Genomic DNA, 23,766 nt, shown 5'->3' on the forward strand with positions numbered 1-23,766 from the left:
GTGTGCGACTGTTATCGAATGCCTTCTGCATAGCTGTAGGTCTTACCAGGGATACTCAAGAAGATTTCCAACAAAAATAGGATACAAACAAAGGACGGTAGTTCATTGCTGTCTGAAGTTGAAGTTCGCCGTTGGCTACAGAGGTAAGAATCTATAGATATATATATGATAGTTCAACTTGTAAACCTGGGTATCAGTTATGTGTTTCAAACGGTTGGTTTAAACATATTGTATGCTTGAAAACAGTTGGGTGAGAAGAGCTATTTTTGATGTTCAGACATTACAAAATATGATATCGTTTTCTCCAGGGACAAGACCAGCTTAGGTCAATGTTTTGATTAAAAAGGTACCCAGATCGCAAAGACATCTAAAGGATAGTCTGTCCCTAATCGTTTTGAGGGGCAATATATCCAATGAGATGATATACGACATACCTAGAATAGCAATATACGGTGCAAATGTACAACCTCATGCCACATCGCGGTCTTGCAGTTATATTCCTATTCTGTAAACTGCGTGACGGTTGTAATTAACAAACAGCTAACGGTGCTATAGGTTGTTGCACAGTCAGAACAGGACTGCTATCCACTGCGATTGTACATCTTAAGAGGGATAATACATATTGGTAAAACTCCTACTATTGCCCGTCAGATCTGCACAAACATACAGTCCAAGGATCGAAAAACTGTTCAAAATGTTCAAAAATAGTTCAAATGTTCACAAAGATATGTCGATGATATAATCGCCACTTTATTTCATGCATAGCATATCAAAACAGAAATCTCAATGCGATTTTCATCTTGCACTATTAGTTCCTTTAGGGTTACTGGTTGTAACAGGATTGCATTTTGCGTGAGGGATTCCGGAGACAGATAATCGAAATCGGATGAAGGCAATTCCTCACACCTATATATATTGTACCACATGGTGGGTGTGGTGACACTTTCTAACTTGATAAATGACTTTCTTGATCTGTCTAATTCCTCGGAATAGTTACTCGGTGCTTGTCACAGATCAGACTATATAGAACGACTTAGCATCTTCGGACGACATAGCATGTTCAATGGTTATTTCCAGAACGCAGTAGAACTAGAAGACATTTAACAGGTATGAATGGGGCATGTTCTAGCCAGTTTTAGGCAGTACGTGAAATAGAAATCTTGTTGACACAAAAGTGTCATGTCACCTGTGAAGAGGAAACTCTCCTGGGCATCTGCCTTCTGACATCAGTAGAGACGTTTGGTTTGAGACATATATGTACCCGCTGGGAGTGGGTGTGACGGAACAGAAACAAAGACAGACCCGGAAACATCGATCTATATATTGTGGGCAAAGGTCGTCTAATATTATAGGTTACGCCCTAGATAGTTACGTGGATCTATAGATACTTTGTGTATAACTTGGCTTCTGTTCAAGTAGGTCACGGCAGTAATAGAGTCTGGCGTACAGTTGCTTCTTGGTTGAACGAAAGACACCATTTTCTCTTGCAGCTATATGACAAGTCAGCATTGAATCAACACGCCGCAAGCAACATTTACTGTTGACACACATCGAAATATTGAGGGGTTGAGATTGCCACAGCTATTGCTGGAAAAGGTATGTAATAGTTACCATCACCTTCTAAGGTCCCCTTTCCACTAGACGGCGATCGATGAGCGACCGTACAGCGACCATGACCATGTTTACCCTTGATTTCATAATTGGTGTATGGAGAACGATGCTAAAGTATCATTGAAAAGACAACAAAACATCCAGGAAGTAAAATGATTCGTTCTTTATCTATGAAATTTGAAGGATCAAGTCTTTGATCCAGCGGTCGCAGCCTCTAGTGGAAAAATATTGTGAGGCATTCGTTCTAGTTGTTACGGGATGTGTTGGCGACTTTGAAACTACCGTAGAAATTCTCGTCAAGCCAGAGTCCGAGACTACTGACCTGGAAAGGGCAGCGGTGGTCCTTGATCGTTACTCTATCTCATCACTCTACTGTCACACTGAGACCAAAACACGCTACAGTTTTCATCTTGTTACGGTAGGCAGACTTCGGTCAAATGAATAAGTAAACACGTCTTTATTTGAGGATTATGTCGGAGTTAAGGTGCATGTGTGTGCCTACTCTATACAAAGAATACGTTGCCCCATGAGACATGCATGGGTTGTAATCCTATTGATGTACAGGATAAGGAAGATGGTGTGACGTAGGTATACTTTAGTCATGGCACGAGCCTTACCTTTGCGCACCTGCTCAGAGAAACTATGAATGGACATAATCACCACAAAGAGAATCTTTCTTTGGAGAATATACGATACAATAGGGATCCATTTATACGGGCCCTAGTCAAGGGTGTGTTAAATAAATCACGAGGTACAAAACGTGAGCGGCAACGTAAAATAAAGTTCGTTTCAGCAATGTGTAAATAACTCTTTTCATGTTGCAGCCAGTTGTCAGTCTTCTCTAAGAAAAAGTGAGTTCAAAGATACATTTTGAGTTTGAAATTTCTTCCTGCTGCACGTTACTGGGGCTTAGCAAAGGGGAGGGCACGTTATCACAATTTTCATTATTGAAGCAGTTAGTTGAATGCCTTTTCTCTTTTAGGCAACAAGATACAACTCGTTGAAGGTACATCGTTCTGGAGGAAGACCGCCTCGTCAATAAAACTACCGTAGATAAGATAGCATACGTGCACAGCGAAGTCGGAGACTTCATACAATAAAAGACCATGAAAATAAGGACAGATTCAGCACCAGCCATGTTGACAGTCGGAGGAATTCTGGGGATGCTTGCCGTCACCGCGGCTATGACCACATCATCACCTCCAACAACTGAGGCTCCTACTACAGCTCCAGCGGCGGCAACAACCGAAGAGCCAACCACCGGTAGGTTGTGGCATTGTTATATAGCGCCTTGACATTCCTCGAATGTGGTCCCAACATTTTTCTGCTGAATGTATGTACTGACCTATCTGACAAGCGGTTGAGACACGTTTTTGAGATATTACTAAATCTATTTTTCTACAGAACCATACACATCCCGTACACACAGATTCAGACAAGCCACGAAACCATGCCATATACAGTAAAACGAATTGGTTTACTTCTTTTCAACACGTTATTGAACCTGTACCTGCTTGCGCAAATGCCCACGAATAATGTCTCACTGCATGCATATTGAACCATAAAATGAATAATGGCCGTTGCAAAGCATGCTACAACTTCGGCACACCAATGAAAAGAGGAATCAAAGCATGGAACGAGTTCATTCTTATCGACTAACCAGTCTATCTAATATGTTGGATCGAAATATGCAATTCCACTGGAACAAAACAAGATCTAGCTGCAAGGATTGATAACTATGAGTTTGGAAGATCCCGGCAACTGTCTTCCGCCCAACAAATATCTAAACAGAGGAATGACCAACAGCAGGAGATACGGTATTTCTCCTGAGTTTGGTTTATCAATTTGTCTACTTTTCTGGACCAACAGTGGTTGGCCGTCATGGCCGTCCAAACGATATTGACATTATTGTATGCTATATTTCTCTGATGACTTTGCCCTGCCTTACTACTTGCTAACATGTTTATAGTGGACAGTATCAGAGGCTGGGTGGTTTATATATATATACCCGTTGATAATCATCCAAAGCAATAGTTTATTGGACCAATGCTGCTGTTAACAAACGGACGGAACATTCCACTTACACTAACTTCTGATACATTTTCAGTCCCTGTGGCAAATTGGAGATAAATGTTACACCAATATCAGCCTATTTATGGAAACGATAACATAGACGCGTATATTCTGTTAGCTGTACCATGAATAATGGTTCATGCAACTTCCATTCACCAATACATGAATAAAAACAGGATAATGAACTAGACATTGATACTGTAGGTTAGGATAACTTTGCTTTCTTATTACACAAAGTTTCTTTCTTCTGCCGATTTGACTCGCACTGTGAATATGATTCTGCACCCAGTACGCTTAGGCTTTGAACGCAGCATCCCACTGCCACCTATCGCGTCTTTTCTTTGCAGACCGTACGACAACCGAAGTACCCACCAGCAGAAACCCAACAACAGTTCGTTCATCCACAGATGAACAAACTACGAGACATTCAACAACAGCATTCGCCACTCAGCTATCCACAACTGAAATACCTCACACTTCCGCTCCACTTACATCAAAACTTGTATCTACTAAGCCTCGTACTGCCCCATCCCCTACTACCAGATTGATTTCAACACCTTCCTTAACTACACTTTCTGAAACAACAAAACTAGCTACAACTGTATTCTCCACTACAAGCCAAACAACAGAGTTACCAACGACTGTCGGCGAAACTACTCCGGGTTCCAGCACGAAGCCCCCAACTTCGAAACCCGTAACATCTGTGCCACCTTCCACTGCAGTTCAAACAACTGAATTCCCTACAACAGTCAGACCAACTACTCAGGCTACAACCACAAAGTCTCCAACTACGGAACCTGTAACAACTTTACTACCGTCGACTGCTGCCGAATCAACGTCCCATTTCACAACCACATCCCTTACCCCAAAGCCTGTAACTACAGAGCCTCCCACAACCGAACCCATCACTACTATACCCCGTAGTACAGAACCCCCAACTACAGAACCTGTCACCACTGTACCTTCTTCTACAGAACCTCAAACTACAAAACTCCCCACTACCGAACCACCTACTACAAAGCCTTCCACCACCTTACCCCCAACTACAGAACCTCCCACTGGAGTTCCTCCCACAACCGAACCTCCCACCACTTTACCCCCAACTACAGAACCTCCCACTACAGAACCTCCCACAACCGATTCTTCCACCACTTTACCCCCTACTACAGAACCTCCCACAACAGAACCTTCCACCACTTTACCCCCAACTACAGAACCTCCCACTACAGTTCCTCCCACAACCGAGTCTCCCACCACTTTACCCCCAACTACAGAACCTCCCACAACAGAACCTTCCACCACTTTACCCCCCACAACCGAACCTCCTACCACTGTACCCCCTTCTACAGAACCTCAAACTACAAAACTCCCCACCTCTCTACCCCCAACTACAGAACCTCCCACTACAGTTCCTCCCACAACCGAACATCCCACCACTTTACCCCCTACTACAGAACCTCCCACTACAGTTCCTGCCGCAACCGAACCTCCCACCACTTTACCTCAAACTACAGAAACTCCCACTACAGTTCCTCCCACAACCGAGTCTTCCACCACTTTACCCCCAACTACAGAACCTCCTACAACAGAACCTTCCACCACTTTACCCCCAACTACAGAACCTCTCACTACAGAAACACCCACAACCGAGTCTCCCACCACTTCACCCCCAACTACAGAACCTCCCACAACAGAACCTCCCACCACTTTACCCCCAACTACAGAACCTCCCACAACGAAGTCTCCCACCACTTTACCCCCAACTACAGAACCTCCCACAACAGAACCTTCCACCACTTTACCCCCCACAACCGAACCTCCTACCACTGTACCCTCTTCTACAGAACCTCAAACTACAAAACTCCCCACCACTCTACCCCCAACTACAGAACCTCCCACTACAGTTCCTCCCACAACCGAACCTCCCACCACTTTACCCCCTACTACAGAACCTCCCACTACAGTTCCTCCCACAACCGAACCTCCCACCACTTTACCCCCAACTACAGAAACCCCCACTACAGTTCCTCCCACGACCGAGTCTTCCACCACTTTACCCCCTACTACAGAACCTCCCGCAACAGAACCTTCCACCACTTTACCCCCAACTACAGAACCTCTCACTACAGAAACTCCCACAACCGAACCTCCCACCACTTTACCCCCAACTACAGAAACCCCCACTACAGTTCCTCCCACGACCGAGTCTTCCACCACTTTACCCCCTACTACAGAACCTCCCGCAACAGAACCTTCCACCACTTTACCCCCAACTACAGAACCTCTCACTACAGAAACTCCCACAACCGAGTCTCCCACCACTTCACTCCCAACTACCGAACCTCCCACAACAGAACCTCCCACCACTTTACCTCCAACTACAGAACCTCCCACAACAGAACCTTCCACCACTTTACCCCCCACAACCGAACCTCCCACCACTGTACCCTCTTCTACAGAACCTCAAACTACAAAACTCCCCACCACTCTACACCCAACAACAAAACCTCCCACAACAGAACCTTCCACCACTTTACCCCCAACTACAGAACCTCTCACAACAGAAACTCCCACAACCGAGTCTCCCACCACTTTACCCCCAACTACAGAACCTCCCACAACCGAGTCTCCCACCACTTTACCCCCAACTACAGAGCCTCCCACAACCGACCCCATCACTACCATGCCCCGTAGTACAGAACCCCCCACTACAGAACCTGTCACCACTGTACCTTCTTCTACAGAACCTCAAACTACAAAACTCACCACTACCGAACCACCTACTACAAAGCCTTCCACCACCTTACCCCCAACTACAGAACCTCCAACTACAGTTCCTCCCACAACCGATTCTTCCACGACTTTACCCCCAACTACAGAACCTCCCACAACAGAACCTTCCACCACTTTACCCCCAACTACAGAACCTCTCACTACAGAACCTCTCACTACAGAAACTCCCACCACCGAGTCTCCCACCACTTTACCCCCAACTACAGAACCTCACACAACGGAACCTTCCACCACTTTACCCCCCACAACCGAACCTCCCACTACTGTACCCTCCTCTACAGAACCTCAAACTACAAAACTCCCCACCACTCTACCCCCAACTACAGAACCTCCCACTACAGTTCCTCCCACAACCGAGTCTCTCACCACTTTACCCCCAACTACAAAACCTCCCACTACAGTTCCTTCCACAACCGAACCTCCCACCACTCTATCCCCAACTACAGAAACTCCCACTACAGTTCCTTCCACAACCGATTCTCCCACCACTTTACCCCCTACTACAGAACCTCCCACAACAGAACCTTCCACCACTTTACCCCCCACAACCGAACCTCCCACCACTGTACCCTCTTCTACAGAACCTCAAACTACAAAACTCCCCACCACTCTGCATCCAACTACAGAACCTCCCACAACAGAACCTTCCACCACTTTACCCCCAACTACAGAACCTCTCACTACAGAAACTCCCACAACCGAGTCTCCCACCATTTTACCCCCAACTACAGTTCCTCCCACAACCGAGTCTCCCACCACTTTACCCCCAACTACAGAGCCTCCCACAACCGAACCCATCACTACTATACCCCGTAGTACAGAACCCCCAACTACAGAGCCTGTCACCACTGTACCTTCTTCTACAGAACCTCAAACTACAAAACTCTCCACTTCCGAACCTCCTACCACAAAGCCTTTCACCACCTTACCCCCAACTACCGAACCTCCCACTGCAGTTCCTCCCACAACCGATTCTTCCACCACTTTACCCCCAACTACAGAACCTCCCACTACAGTTCCCCCCACAACCGAGTCTCCCACCACTTTATCCCCAACTACAGAACCTCCCACTACAGAACCTCCCACAACCGATTCTCCCACCACTCTACCCCCAACAACAGAACCTCCCACAACAGAACCTTCCATCACTTTACCCCCAACTACAGAACCTCTCACTACAGAACCTCCCACAACCGAGTCCCCCATCACTTTACCCCAAACTACAGAACCTCCCACAACCGAGTCTCCCACCACTTTACCCCCAACTACAGAGCCTCCCACAACCGAACCCATCACTACTATACCCCGTAGTACAGAACCCCCAACTACAGAACCTGTCACCACTGTACCTTCTTCTACAGAACCTCAAACTACAAAACTCCCCACTACCGAACCACATACTACAAAGCCTTCCACCACTTTACCCTCAACTACAGAACCTCCCAAAACTGAACCTTCCACCACTTTACCCCCCACAACCGAACCTCCCACCACTGTACCCTCTTCTACAGAACCTCAAACTACAAAACTCCACACCACTCTTTACCCAACTACAGAACCTCCCACAACAGAACATTCCACCACTCTACCCCCAACTACAGAATCTCCTACTACCGCACCTCCTTCTACAAAGCCTGTAACATCTGATCCTCCCACAACAGAACCTCAGTCTACCGAATCCGTCACTACACAACCACCCACAACAGAACTGCCCAGTACTGCACAACCTACTACCACGGTTTTTACCACAACCCCACCTACCACAGACCCTGTAACCACAGAACCACCTACCACTGAACCTTCCACCACATACCCTTCTACCACAGAGCCTTCTATCGCAACTACGGACGCAACAACGGAAGCATCGACAACTGCCAAGCCTACAACACAAGCTCCTACCACAGAGCCAGACTCTACTTCTGAGGCTCCTACTACTGAGGCTCCTACTACTGAGGCCCCTACTACTGAGGCCCCTACTACTGAGGCCCCTACTACTGAGGCCCCTACTACTGAGGCCCCTACTACTGAAACCCCCACTACCGAAGCCCCTACAACTGAAGCACCTACTACTGAAGCTCCTACTACTGAAGCGCCTACTACAGAAGCTCCTACTACAGCCAGTCCTACTACTGAAGCTCCTACTACAGTTGGCTCAACTACAGAATCTCCTACTACAGCCAGTCCTACTACAGAAGCCACTACCACTGAAGCACCTACTACTGAAGCTCCTACTACTGAAGCTGCTACTACAGAATCTCCTACTACAGCCAGTCCTACTACTGAAGCTCCTACTACTGAAATTCCAACTACAGTCAGTCCTACTACTGACGCCCCTACTACAGAAGTTCGTACTACAGCCAGTCTTACTACTGAGGCCCCTACTACTGAGGCTCCCACTACCGAAGCCCCTACAACTGAAGCACCTACTACTGAAGCTCCTACTACTGAAGCTCCTACTACTGAAGCTCCCACTACAGAAGCTCCTACCACAGCCAGCCCTACTACTGAAGCTCCTACTACAGTTGGCTCAACTACTGAAGCTCCTACTACAGCTGGCTCAACTACAGAATCTCCTACTACAGCCAGTCCTACTACAGAAGCCACTACCACTGAAGCACCTACTACTGAAGCTGCTACTACAGAATCTCCTACTACAGCCAGTCCTACTACAGAAGCCACTACCACTGAAGCACCTACTACTGAAGCTCCTACTACTGAAGCTGCTACTACACAATCTCCTACTTCAGCCAGTCCTACTACTGAAGCTCCTACTACTGAAATTCCAACTACAGTCAGTCCTACTACTGACGCCCCTACTACAGAAGCTCGTACTACAGCCAGTCTTACTACTGAGGCCCCTACTACTGAAACCCCCACTACCGAAGCCCCTACAACTGAAGCACCTACTACTGATGCTCCTACTACTGAAGCTCCTACTACAGAAGCTCCTACTACAGCCAGTCCAACTACTGAAGCTCCTACTACAGTTGGCTCAACTACTGAAGCTCCTACTTCAGCTGGCTCAACTACAGAATCTGCTACTACGGCCAGTCCTACTACAGAAGCCCCTACTACAGAATCTCCTACTACAGCCAGTCCTACTACTGAAGCTCCTACTACTGAAATTCCAACTACAGTCAGTCCTACTACTGACGCCCCTACTACAGAAGCTCGTACTACAGCCAGTCTTACTACTGAGGCCCCTACTACTGAAACCCCCACTACCGAAGCCCCTACAACTGAAGCACCTACTACTGATGCTCCAACTACTGAAGCTCCTACTACAGAAGCTCCTACTACAGCCAGTCCTACTGCTGAAGCTCCTACTACAGTTGGCTCAACTACTGAAGCTCCTACTACAGCTGGCTCAACTACAGCCAGTCCTACTACAGCCAGTCCTACTACAGAAGCCCCTACTACAGAATCTCCTACTACAGCCAGTCCTACTTCTGACTCCCCTACTACAGAAGCTCGTACTACAGCCAGTCTTACTACTGATGCCCCTACTACTGAAGCTCCTACCACAGCTGGCCCAACTACGGAAGCTCCTACTACAGCCAGTTCGACGACTGAACCTCCTACCACAGCGTCTCTCACTACCAAACCTGAGACAACTGTACCGCTTTCCACGGCTGCTCAAACTTCTGAATCTCCCACTACAGTTAGCCCAACTACTGAGGCTCCTACCACAGAGTCACAAACTACCAAACCTGTAACGACGGAATCACCCACGACAAGCAGTCCAACTACCCAGGCTCTTACCACAGATTCAGCTACAACTCAGCCTGCAACGTCTGTACCGCCTTCCACGGCAGCATCGACGACAGAGCCTCCCACTACAGCCGGCCCAACTACAGAGGCTCCTACCACGGAATCTGCGACTACCAGACCAGCAACAACTACGCCTCCAACAACGGAGTCACGGACGACAGCGGGTGTGACAACTGAGCCTCCCACCACGGAGAGCCCAACAACCAAATCCCCCACTACAGCCAACCCAACTACTCAGGCCCCTACCACAGAGCCTCCAACGACTAAACCAGCCACAACGATATCACCAACGACAGCCGGGGCAACTACTCAGGCTCCTACTACAGAGTCACAAACTACGAAACCAGCAACGACTGCACCCCCGTCCACTGCAGCTCCAACTACAGCAACATCGACTACAGCCAGCCCAACAACGGAGCATCCCACAACAGAGGCTCCAACCACCAAACCTGCGACAACTGTACCACCTTCCACTGCAGCTCAGACAACTGAACCCGCTACCACCACAGCTAGTCCAACTACTGCAGCTCTAACTACGGACTCCTTAACAACAACAGCCAGAGCAACAACTGAACCATCCACCACAGAGACCCCAACAACTGCTGCTTCAACTACGGACTCTTTAACAACAACAGCCAGAGCAACAACTGAGCCATCCACCACAGAGCCCCCAACAACTGCTGCTTCAACTACGGACTCTTTAACAACAACAGCCAGAGCAACAACTGAGCCATCCACCACAGAGACCCCAACAACTGCTGCTTCAACTACGGACTCCTTAACAACAACAGCCAGAGCAACAACTGAGCCATCCACCACAGAGCCCCCAACAACTGCTGCTTCAACTACGGACTCTTTAACAACAACAGCCAAAGCAACAACTGAGCCATCCACCACAGAGCCCCCAACAACTGCTGCTTCAACTACGGACTCTTTAACAACAACAGCCAGAACAACAACTGAGCCATCCACCACAGAGACCCCAACAACTGCTGCTTCAACTACGGACTCTTTGACAACAACAGCCAAAGCAACAACTGGGCTATCCACCACAGAGCCCCTAACAACTACTGCTTCAACTACGGACTCTTTAACAACAACAGCCAGAACAACAACTGGGCCATCCACCACAGAGCACCCAACAACTGCTGCTTCAACTACGAAAGCTCTAACTACTCAGGCCCCCACCACGCAGTCGACAACGACAAAAGGTGTAACGACTGTACCACATTCAACTTCAGCGGGATCTCCTTCGACAGTCAGCCCGACTACTCAGGCTCGTAACACAACCACTTCACTGACGACGCTGACTTCAACAGCAGTAGGAAGAGTGCCTGCGTTTGGTAATTAACTTTTTCGTCAATAATGGTTTAAGTCGACGTATCTTACATCCGATGTTCAATAATGCTAAATAAAGTTGATGCATTTGAATATAGGGTAACATAAGATAAACAAATGTGGATCATTTGAAAACGTTACTGTATTCAAGAAAATGTGGAAAGAAATTTGAAACACTTTTTCAGTATGGCCATGAAAAACAAACCTTATTTATAGACTTGTTGCATTGATTTATTAACAATTTTACTTCTAAACGTGTGGTGTAAACTAATATCATACCATTGCATTACCATTTCCCACACGCCTGCCATTAAAAGCTGGACTTTGAATGATATGATACGACCGCCTCACTGACAAACTCTCATTCTTTGCTATAGTCTCCGACCTGGTGAAGTCCAAAATCAAGATCACGAACAAGGTCTTCCGGTCAGAGTTTGCAGACAAGACCTCCCCTGAGTATACGAACATAACCGCTTCGATAAAGACGGTGGTATGTGTATCTTTGTCTTGTATTACGATGTATTAGACACTTACAAGACTATACATGACATACTAGTAAGAATGATATCCATTTGATGTTTCCTATCTGACGTTACATAACCTGACAGGGTGGAAGTTGTTTGGTGGGCATATCGTCCTATACATCTATACAAATTGAAATATAAGAGTGGAGTAGTGCAAATGATACGAGCGAAATATATGTATTAAGACGATGTAAAATCACACATTCTATTAAAGGAAATGGCACAGATGGACTTACAGGAAAATTACAATTTCCGTACGTAGAATGGTTTTTGGAGTCCATCGTTTACTGCGCATAGAACATTACAACTATGTGTGTGTTTTCAATACTTTGGATTGTGAAGAAACGTCCAATATTCCAATTGCAGTTGACTGATCTTCACCGGAGCGCTTTGGGCTCCAATTTCCAAAGTGTGGAGATCATTGGACTCCTTAACGACAGCCTACTCGTGGACTACGTCGTGCACGTCATACTGGACAGCGGAGTGACCCCACAGGAGGTCAAGCAGACGCTTACTGATGAACTGCAGGCAGTCAGCTACACTAGTGGGGGCTTCGACTTTGATACTTCAATCGTTGTTTCAGGTTAGATATATTGAAGACGTTAGTCATGGTTAACAATAGTGATAGTATCGGCCATCTAGACTTTAAGTAGATAGGTATAGAGGTTTCTTACTTATAAGTTGCGTTCTCTCTACGTTCTTCCCTTATGATAGTGTTTAATATAATGGCAATAGGTACCGTATGTAAGGGGAGTCACATAGCTTTTATCCTGAGGCCGCAGGGGCAGTGGGCTGCAATTCACTGTGTCAAGGGCATGGTATTCGAAGACAGAGACCAACCCTTTCCTTCTAATGCCTTTTACCTCCCCAACCAAAGTCAAGAACCCATTTTTACACCTGGGTGGAAGTCGTATAAAGTGTCTTTCCCAAAGGCACAACCTCGGTGGCATGTAAAGGGATTCCAACCAAGGAACTCTCTTTCTGGGCCAAACACCCTCACCGTTACATCAACACGGGGACGCCGCCTATGATTGTATGGTGGTAAATCAAACTAAAGAATGGCGAAAAGAATATTATTTTAGCCGTTATTTTCATCTTTGTCAGTTTTTAACCATTGACATCAGATTTGGTCCGACATTTGTGAAAACGGAATATTATTTTCTTAACGTCGAGATAGTGTAACATAGTTCCGCTAGTAAGCTCGTAAGATAACATCCGTACTGATGTTAGGAGATTCTATTTCTGTTGCCTAGAGGCCTTTGAAACAAAAACACAGGCCTTCTGATCTAAGGTTTCCCTCCACTCCTCTCTCGACAGACGTTGACGAGTGCGCGTCGTCTGATCGGAACGACTGCGGGGATCTGTCCACGTGCACCAACACGGACGGGTCGTACTTCTGCTCCTGTCGGGAAGGCTACCGCTTCGTCTTCCAAGCTGGGAAGAAGGACGGGACTGTGTGTGGTGAGTACATGTCTTTTTTGTGTGGTTTATATTTCCATTTGTATACGTAGGTCGTGTACTACAGATGAGATCCTGCTTCGTGCTTACACGATTGGTAGGGACAGGTGATCACTAGGAGGATGAAGACGTACGAAAAGGTTGTCTAGAAACGAAGGATGATTTATAATAGCATACGACATATGGCAAACTGTGTGATTTGTTATCATCGCATCAGCAACAATTTATGCTAGATTTATTTGTTTTTGTGTGGATTTTATTCACATGTACTCTGTAAAAAATACGGTACATCATACACAACTTCAACAGATATATGGCATGCATGACAAGAATGGTTGGCCATACCACTGGCATCTTCGTCGTGACTATATAATAGATTGCTTGGTCTAGTAGCAGTAATGCTGGTCACTTCTCATCATGTGCCGTGACAACTGCAAGTCCGCTGATTAAACGACGCTCTTTTCAAAGATTAATCGCTGATTCGCGTATCCTAGTATCCGCGTATTGACGTCAAACACTTTCAATTGGTAAGCCTTCTTTAAGGCCTTACTTACCCTTACTGTTTCAACATGGACATGGTCCTCAATACGTAAAATGTCATCCATATACCTTGATTTCACTCTTGTGTAAAACAAAATAAAGAACTGAATAGAAATAGACTTTGTGAGTGAGTGAGTGAGTGAGTGAGTGGGTGAATGGAGATATTAGTGAGTGAGTCAGTGAGTGAGTGAATGAATGAATGAAGATATGAGTTAGCGAGTGAGTGAGTGAGTGAATGAATGAATGAATGAATGAATGAATGGAGATATGAGTGAGTGAGTGAGTGAGTGAGTGAGTGAGTGAGTGAGTGAGTGAGTGAGTGAGTGAGCGAGTGAGTGAGTGACTACAAAGAGTCGTAGCATTGTATCTCCATACTTCTAAAGCAATTCAAAATGGCAAAGACCTTTGTCATTGGTATTCAGTGGTACTTTTACTACCGGAAGCCTCACACACGAACACACATCTAGGGTTGAGGCTTTGTTCTACATCCATTGTATCGATTATATGATAGATATGTACAATGGCGAAAACACGAAAACACTTAGCCATCAAATTTTGACAGTAATGGGTTTGATTCACAAAGCACGGCCATCCGCCAAACAAAGACGCTTTTGACAGAAGCAATTACCAAAGAAAATAGGAGCTATACATCAGTGATGCAACGGAAACAATAAAGTCTGCGCCTAACGACACACCCATTCCCTTTGGACCTGGGTGGAGCCATGCTGCCGGTTGTTTCTGATATCGAGTCTGACATGACGGTATATTGTTCTTCAGCCTAAATGTCCTTGCGTCGGGACAACAATATGAAAAGAACCCTACATGACATTTCAGTCGATACACCACTCCATTGTCTAGTCTGTCGACAGGGTCTTGATTCATCTTGACATCTTCCGGTTGTAAATCGATTTCTAATTAAGTAACTAGGCACGGCGGACGCAGAAAAAACACTATCCAAAACAGCGGGCGTGTCCTGGATACGGCCGTGTCTTTGAAAATGTACATGGTCGCCAAGGACGACATTAACATACAGACATCATCACGTTACTCCCTCCATTGTTGACTAACCCATTCAAACGAAAGCGCCTACCTGGGGTCAGACACAATAGTCTTTACTGCGTGCAGGTTGCGACATCGCTACCTGTTACATTTGCGAGCGACCTCGTTGGAAATATTTCTGTCACCGTCCACAAAAACGCTCGATACTTTGACCAAGATACCAGCTTGAGATTTTGCGGCTGCAGGACATTTTTAGATCTAGCCCAGGCCACACAGGGCGATGTTCCGCAAGACCCTCTTGGTTGTCGCCGTCGCACACCTCTGCAGCGCGCAGCAACTTGCAGATGAGGCCACGCGGAAAAGTGTGATAGCAACCTTCGTTGGAACCTCCATGCCTGTGGTAAGTTCATTGCTTTGATATTGTTGAACAAAAAGAAAACAGATCAAGTCCTGTCGACGTCCGTTTCAAATGTGTTTCTTGGGTCTATCGTTATCATCATTTGTGACAACATAAACATTAATAATCACCTTGCAGTTATCATCTAGATCCATTTTATTGTTTCTTCGTATTCCATTTGTATGATTTCTTGTATCTAACTGGAAGCCACTGTTTCTTTTTAGATAACTGCAAATTCAACCGCTTTGAAAGAGATCATCGTAAACGAAACCAACAAATTGTGTCAACAAGATGACTACAAAACGAGGTGCTGTAAGGACATTAAATACGAAACGTGAGTATACTGTTTCTTCTGTTTAACATCGTCGCAGTGCAATTGATATATGTAAAATAACATGAATGTATAGACAGATGATACCATGAAGTAATGAGTATTTTATTGTTATAGAATAAAATGCTGTCATGGAAAAATAACGACTTTGTTATCTTATCGAAAATCCAGCACGTAATTCTCAGTAGATCCTTAGTAAAAGAGTATTTTGATGGAGAAGTCCTCTGCTTAACAACCATGACGTTAGCGGACATGGTTGCTATAATAGAACCATGATTGGTACAATGGTGCGGCTCAAATTCCATATCCCCAGTGTCAATCATCAGTGCCTCCGATTTAGCGTTGCGTGCGAATTGGCACGGTCCGAATCAAAGATGTTTGATTATTGAAGAATTATAGGATATCTTTTCATTTTAACGATAGTAGTTGCTGCAGATTTCAGTTATACACATTCAAAAGTACATGAAAAATGGATATGTGTTTCTTGATTTAGTTACGGTGAATTACTCGAATAGTAACATTTAAAGACTTACAGTTGCAAAATACAGATGGAATATGAAATAATGTCTCTTGTGGTCATATTTGGGGAGCGTTCAGCTCACAAGAGTTCAAGAGTGGTCTAATAAAGATTATGCCATTTGTTTCTCATAAAGTTTGTCCATTTTATCTACCCATAGGCTTGGAAGTGGAGACATCATTGTACCAGGAACAAACTTGACAGCCGAGGACTACATTCGATTTCTGTCTGTGGCGGGTGACTCTTCAGCTAACACAACCAGCAGTGTCAAGTGAGTATCTATCCAATGCTGTTATTGACAACGTCTAAGACACCGAAAGTGCAATAAGTTTGCGTCTGAAAGTAGCAGCAGTTCCTTCGTACTTAATCACTGGTGTAAAAAAAAGTTGATTTCGCCCTCATGACACAATGGTTTGCTTTGTCACTTCCACGGTACGATTCCCTCATAACCACTGCTCTATTTCTTTAGTGGGCTTTACTGACATATGTTTCTCCATTACAGAGTGACACTGGCCATCGTTGTGCCACAAGAAGCCGATGAGAATGATCTGTGCCTCATCGAAACACCCAGCCGCCGCAAGAGAAGTACTGCAGAAGACTTCCTCTCGAGAAGGAAAAGGCACAGCGGTACCACACCGGCCCCCACTGCTGCACCGAATTACGTCTACCTGGATCCTGACCTGGCCAAGCTGCTGATGAACTCCAACAGCTTCAGAGCTGCTGTTAACGTAAGCTTGTGCCTTTAGTTGGTGAATATGACCTATCATCTCTAATACTGACGGTGCATCTCATGAAAAATTCAAAATAGTGTTATTGGGACTCGACGTACAAAGAGAAGACTGGGACACATAGGAATATAGTCATAACAATAGAATGTATAGTATTACCCCGAAGCAACATTGTCACTGTAGGCCAGCACTTTAACAACAAAGAGCTACTGCATATAGCAACTAGAGTTCCACGACCTCATACCTTCGCCAAATGATTTTAACCTTTATGACTGACATATTAGGAGTGTTTCTCATCAATTCTAAATCATACCAGTTGATTGTCCTAAGATATAACATGTCCAAAGTATGAGCTTAACAAATTATGAGCTTAACAAAGAAGGTTATGCTAATATTTATCATCAATGATTCAAATGAGGCCCTTATTAGCCTAATTTGCTTCAACGATGTTCACATTCACATAACTTCCCGATGCCACAAATTATTAAATGTATGAAATTGCCGTCATTTGCCAGTGTGGAACTATAGAAGTTTCTCATTAAGTATGCAGATTAGGCCCACATTTGCATATTTTCTATCTATCAACATTCCTCTCTTCCTCAGTTACAATTTGAACAGTCATATCATGGAACAAAGCGGATTTTAAAAGGTGCCTCATTAATTATGAAAATTAGAATCTTATTTGCATAATTATCGTCCAATCATACTAAGCATCACACAAGCTATCTACATACCAAAAATCATGACCATCCATCAAGGGCATCTTGTTATAGTATTTTCTCATTAATTATGCAAATGAGGTCTTCATTTGCATAGTTCATATCAATTAATATTTCTATCTTCCTCAGTTACATATATCACATGTTTCAGAGTCCTATCATGGAATTTGGCGGATGTATAAACTTTCCTCATTAATTGTGCAAATTAGGTACTGATTTGTATAATAAGTATCTAATCATGTACAACTTCACTCAAGCTATCTACTTACCAAAAATCATTACCATGCATCAAGCCCTTCTTGAGTTATTCCCTTTCAAAGTCAGACACAAAACCTGCTCCTGCAGTTCCAAAAAAGCCGCTAGGGGGCCCAAACCCACACAACTTACTCTCTGTCCAAAGATCTATCTATCACTCAAAAATAAGTTCCATAGCATGTCCAGAACACGAGATATCAAAACAGGAAGTTCCGCTGCAGTACCGTAAGAAGCCGCTAGGGGGCCCAAAATCTAATCGTTTTCAGGTCTCATCAAAACCTACCAACATACCAAATACCAAGACAATCAATCCAGGCATTCTCGAGTTATTCTGTGCCACTACAGACAGACAAACAAACAAACAGACAAACGCTACCCTCTGCATAACCTTCTCGGCGAAGGTAATGATATCATCACCATCTCTTTTAAGGATAAACATTGATGTATATCTCCATATCGAATTCAATTGCTGATGGAAACGACTTCCTGAGGCAGCCTTTATCTCTGTATTAGTTGAAAAATAGGGTACATATAAGAAGTTAGTTTAGTATCTAGAGTCAGTGTTCAACCAGATGGTAATCAAACTACTGTCCTCATTCCACAGTCCCAGCTCGGTCTCATCTCCGCTTCAGTCGTCAAGTCTGACGAGAAGAACTGTACCGCCGAGGACGACATCCAGCCATGGGTCATCGCCCTCATCACCATCGCGTCCTTCCTCCTTCTCCTGCTGCTGGCCGCCACTGTCATGATGTGTCACAATGGGTGCGTTATATCAGTCTATCTATCAGGTTTTATCACGTTGATTTTAATACAAGTATGTCATTCACGTATGAGGATTGTTTACGGTTGAAACTTTTAAAAAGATATATCTAATTCAAAGTTATATCAAAATCGTAGTCTTTATACTCGAACTATGACACATTTGCGACGTCTATCCTGGAAATGAAGAACTAATGAACCGTTTTGCTCAATTTGTTACAGATCAAAGAATAACCCTTACTCGAAAGAGTTGATGGGGTCAGCCGTCAGAGTGTCGCCAACCGACGCAGAAGCAGGCACTTCATATGGAACGTACAACCGCGTGATCACCCCGAAACTCGCCTTCACTTAGGGCAGGGCGTTGTTCATTCAACCACAAAATGTAGTGCCATTTCAATGTTATCCACATTCCGGAGGACTATCAATGGACAGTTGACGAATTGATTTCTGAAATACCATACTGCAGAACCATTAGAACATATGGTTGGCGCAAAACAAATGATCCTGCCTCACAAGGCCAAAGTTTACAAAAAAAAGACATCATAGCCAATTCGTTATTAAGTTGGCTCACTAACATGACCACACAAAAACTCAGGTATCCTGTAGTTCTCTAAGTCTCTCTTGTCCGAGTGACGTAGGATTCGTGGCGCTAACCCTTTGGACAAATAACTGAAGTCCCACTTTAGTTGTGCTCAGGACTGGAGCTAGACAAACCAGCTCAGGTTAACATGGTGTATGCTTTAAGCTTGATTTGCAGAGATAGCGAATGCAGTTATCCATTCACTATATCTCATAAACATTATGTTTTAGGGTGACTGGGAGCGTTATTCCTGCCATTACCATCACGAAGCATAGGTCTAGCTCTCTGTTGTTTTAGAAATGTGAAAGATTTGCTGGTATATGTACTAGAAAGCGATGTTGTGGTTACGTGTAGCCGTAAACGGAAGGTGTCGCTTTTCTACATGCTGTGAGCTGAGAATTTCAATGTTTTAATTGTAAGAAGTAAGAAGTGCTGGATATGGTGTATAAAGCACATGAGTACACGGTTTTCCACATGAGCATTGTAAAGATCAAGCATTGTAAAGATGAAGAGTTATCGCTTATTTTTGTATCAATTGAGGAATAAAGAGCGCTCCACACTATTAGCAGCTTTCAATGTTTGCCATCCAACGGCGATGTTGTCACCGCTTGATGCTTGACGCCAATAAATGATGCATGAACGTCACAACCATTTCGAGATAAGTCTTTATTGTGCTGTTTTCCTCCTTCCTATCCTATTCAAGGACCCCGTGGCCACCGTGACTTTCACAACAATGTGTTGCTTACTGTTTAACCAAACATATAGAAGATTGAGAATATAGCCAATTTCACATAAATTGACAGTTATAACAATACACGATGTTGTCCTGAATTGATGGCTAAACGTTTCGCAACAACATGAATAGTCTAACCGTTTCATGTCCACTTAACGTTGTAACGTTTGTCTCCCGATGGCGGAACAAAAGAATACAAAGTTTATGTCTTAAATGAATCTTTTCAGCATATTTACCCAAATTTCGACTAGATCGAAATTTGTGATAGACAAACACACCCAGAATGAATGATAACGACGCGAATTTTCGTATCTATTTTTTCGATATCCAGCTGCCAGCTGCGTAACAAATGGACAAATTCAATTTCTTTTTCACCTTTAATGTCAAGCTTAAACGTTTAGCCAGTTTAGCCATTTTGACAAGACGATATTGTGCCGCGAACGTTTAAAGATTCATGTGCGTCGATGCGAAAATAAACGATTTAGTATGTCTGAAAGATATATTTGAGATGTTTTTCAATATTCGCTTCGTTTGCGAATAACACATTAAGATGTGCGTGAGGGCGTGACGCAGATGTGGTTGAATAATGATACGAATCAAAACAACCATTGAATGTTCTCCATAGAGACCATGTTTCCGTGGTCAGTTGAATAACAACGGTATCACGCAAACGCTTTGTACTTAACAAGCCACCTGCGGTCATCAGTAATACACCCATTCCACTTGGACGGCGCTCTCGCTGCGCGCTCTCTGCTACTTTCCAAGCAGAGGTTGGTGGGGAAGATTGTGACCGTTTTATCATATGCCCCGGTTTTTGTCCGGTCTCCCCACCAACAAATGATGGTGGGGAGAGCGGACAATAAACGGAGTATATGATAGAACGGTCACAAGCTTCAACACCAACCTCTGCTTGGAGAGTAGCTCTCTGCGACCTAACAGAGCATTCAACGAATTTCAGAGATAAAAACGAATCTTGTTACGCTTTTTGTGTTTTATTGTCTTTTCAGTCGTACTTTTACATTTTGCATGGTATTTCAATTATGGAATCAAGTATTAGACAAATCCGATTTAGGTCGCAGCGAGAGCGCGGCATGAGCGCCGTCAAGCGGAATGGGGGCCGAAGTGCCTATAGCATGCAAAGAAACACGTCCTTTCCTTCGTCAACATTGCACTACTATTATTTGAAGTTTTAGAATCTGAATCATCGGCTAAGACCTTATATCTTGGTACCTCTGATTTGGAACAATACTTTGATGAATAGCGCTAATGGTAATGATTACTACATTGGTTTTATCGGTGTTCTTGATCTATAATAAGTCTTTTTGTCGTTTTTATGCAAAAATTTCCAAAACGGACGTGATCGTATGAACAGTAATGGCAAAGCAAATATAAATGGTGATATTTTGCTTTCCGAGAAGGATCATATCAATGAGGTATTAAGTCACGTGGCTGTTTTAAGCAACGTGTGTCCGGTTGACGGCAAAAAACATGTTTTCAAGTTAACGGTAATCTACAGAAGAGTCGGGTCCTGTGGGACGTGTATTGCGTGCTACAGCAGATTCGATGCCGAACGTTCCTATTCAACAAGCCAGCAGGGCAACAAAAGGATTTCTTGTTACTGCAAACAGGACTGTCATTGGACACGACACAAACACAAAACGAACAAAACCAATCTGGTTGATGCATTGAGACGGTTGTCGACTTGATATTGACAAGGCTCGTGCCGCGATATGCAGAGTAGATTGTCAAGGGCACTTTGACATGTACCGATCCAGGTAACTATCAACAAAAAGCGTAGCTTAGCAGCGGAGCTGTTAAACTGGAGATACCAAAGATACATACAAGGATTTAAGTTCCATTGTATGTGTTAGTTCCGCAGATTATACTTGTCTTTCAGCGTGGACTCAAGAGCTCTGAGGCTTTTCAATTTTTCCTACCTGAACGTTTTTTCACAAAAAACTTTGTGAAAAGTTCGGATATTGCTGTTTGGTTTTTCGCGTGCTCGTATTGTTTTGATCTCGGTTTTGCCACGGAGAGACACCGCAGGACGATGTTTTCCAATGCCCTCGTGCTAGTGTTCTGTGCACACGTGTGCATGTCAGTGGAAATTCCTAAGGATAAGGAAAAGAAGAGCGTTTATGTCAACTTTGCTGGCGCCGGCACCACAGCGGTAAGTTTTCGTCTAATCGCTACATGCACTTTAAAGAGCACACTCTTATAGAACAAAATGAAACTTGAGTAACTGTGAAATGTTAAGTACTTTGTTAGAAAAGTATTTACTATACATATGGTCATTTTGATTGTCCCATAAATACTGTACGTTCATCAAATTTTCTTTTTAGTCTTAATGTTTACTGTTACGGTTGACATGAAATATTCATATCATATTTGTTGTGAAATATTCTATATGTAGACAGCCTTCCTTGTTTACTTATTTTGTATGAAAATATCAATCATGTCTCATTTTCGTGTATCATGTGCTTATTGTAACGTTTTCTTCCTTGCAGCTTCAGACCAACATATCGGACACACTGAAAACGCTCATAAGGGACGAAGCGAATATCTTCTGCAATGGTACCGACTACAAGAAGAAATGCTGTAAGGACACCAAGTATGAATCGTAAGTACCCTTCACTACAAACCTTTACAAGAGCGTAGAATGCAGTCGAGATTCAGTAGATATTCGTACTTCGAACGTTTAAGATATCGAATGTTTAGACTACATCGTTTACTGTAACTCCTTAGATCGATCTCAGGCTAGCTTTCCATTTATTCCCGAAGGTACAATATGTGCAATTTTACAAAATCTTTTACTTTTCTTTAGACAAAATCTTTCAGACGAAGCATATGTTGAAGCCACCTGTCCTTAAACACTGTTTGTTTTCAGTTGCTACGGCATTGTCAGTTCTGAGGAATGTTAAGCGTTATTCTTTGTTCCTAGTGTCACCAAAACAATGTCCGTGCGTGTTGAATTATGGAGCATGCGTCAGAACGAGTTATTGAGTTGTGAAGAAACTTATTCATCTCCATGTGATGGTTATAAACCCACGTGCACAAGAACAATGAACATCGCAACCATTTCCTCAATGCAAGGGTTCAAAGAGTCTGAATCATTTATGGGGGCTTTATAATAAATAAATTGTTTTTAAGGATCCATGTATGTTTATAGATGAACTCCAGACATATACCTATGATCGAATGCTACGAACGCGAAATAACATATTGTCAGTACCGTCTTGAGTACTCTCGAAGGTGCCTACACCGTACACCTAAACAGACATATGTACATTTAACTAGAGTGCAATCAGTTCTGGTGATGAAGGTTGCGCACAATGCACGGTCGTCCAACTCAACTTATCCGTTTTGTCTTGCAGCCTAGGCAACGGGGCGATGATCGTGGCGACCAACACTTCCGCCGAGGAAAATGTGTTCTTCTTGCACATGTCTGGTGATGCCAACGGCAGTGCAGACAGCAACGTTAGGTGAATATTCTGTTATAAAAAGTAGTATGGAACCTTGACATCGACATGAATACGTTGTATCATAAGACTATGGTTTCCATTTTTTCTGACGACATCTAGTATTTCATTTCATTGTGAGTTGTTCCTTGTAAGCAGTGAGACACAGCAACTTATCATCA

At 44.1% G+C, this 23,766-nt stretch overlaps 3 protein-coding genes and 1 long non-coding RNA gene across 4 annotated transcripts in view; all 4 read left to right on the plus strand.

The window, feature by feature from the left end:
• LOC136439799 (uncharacterized) lies at window positions 1–2,672 on the plus strand. Its single transcript, XR_010756576.1, has 3 exons — window positions 1–143; window positions 1,491–1,596; window positions 2,594–2,672. It is a non-coding gene; the product is annotated as an uncharacterized lncRNA (long non-coding RNA).
• Window positions 2,668–23,766, plus strand: part of LOC136440537 (mucin-2-like) — a 26,853-nt gene continuing 5,754 nt past the window's right edge. The window contains exons 1-5 of the mRNA XM_066436585.1: window positions 2,668–2,874; window positions 4,032–11,591; window positions 11,964–12,076; window positions 12,477–12,693; window positions 13,428–13,571. Coding sequence (XP_066292682.1) covers window positions 2,718–2,874; window positions 4,032–11,591; window positions 11,964–12,076; window positions 12,477–12,693; window positions 13,428–13,571 — 8,191 coding nt within the window. The 5' untranslated portion in view covers window positions 2,668–2,717. The remainder of the gene's footprint in view (window positions 2,875–4,031; window positions 11,592–11,963; window positions 12,077–12,476; window positions 12,694–13,427; window positions 13,572–23,766) is intronic.
• Window positions 14,508–19,241, plus strand: LOC136440898 (uncharacterized). The gene is made up of 6 exons (XM_066437062.1): window positions 14,508–15,507; window positions 15,729–15,838; window positions 16,513–16,623; window positions 16,855–17,080; window positions 18,659–18,816; window positions 19,036–19,241. Exons 1-6 carry the CDS (start codon window positions 15,388–15,390, stop codon window positions 19,163–19,165), a joined length of 855 nt encoding a protein of 284 aa, XP_066293159.1. The 5' UTR covers window positions 14,508–15,387; the 3' UTR covers window positions 19,166–19,241.
• Window positions 21,839–23,766, plus strand: part of LOC136440932 (uncharacterized) — a 4,270-nt gene continuing 2,342 nt past the window's right edge. The window contains exons 1-3 of the mRNA XM_066437118.1: window positions 21,839–22,296; window positions 22,634–22,746; window positions 23,501–23,608. Of these exons, the coding sequence (XP_066293215.1) occupies window positions 22,177–22,296; window positions 22,634–22,746; window positions 23,501–23,608 (341 nt within the window). The 5' untranslated portion in view covers window positions 21,839–22,176. The remainder of the gene's footprint in view (window positions 22,297–22,633; window positions 22,747–23,500; window positions 23,609–23,766) is intronic.

The sequence above is a fragment of the Branchiostoma lanceolatum genome, chromosome 8 (assembly GCF_035083965.1).
Source record: "Branchiostoma lanceolatum isolate klBraLanc5 chromosome 8, klBraLanc5.hap2, whole genome shotgun sequence".
Lineage (NCBI taxonomy): Eukaryota > Metazoa > Chordata > Leptocardii > Amphioxiformes > Branchiostomatidae > Branchiostoma > Branchiostoma lanceolatum.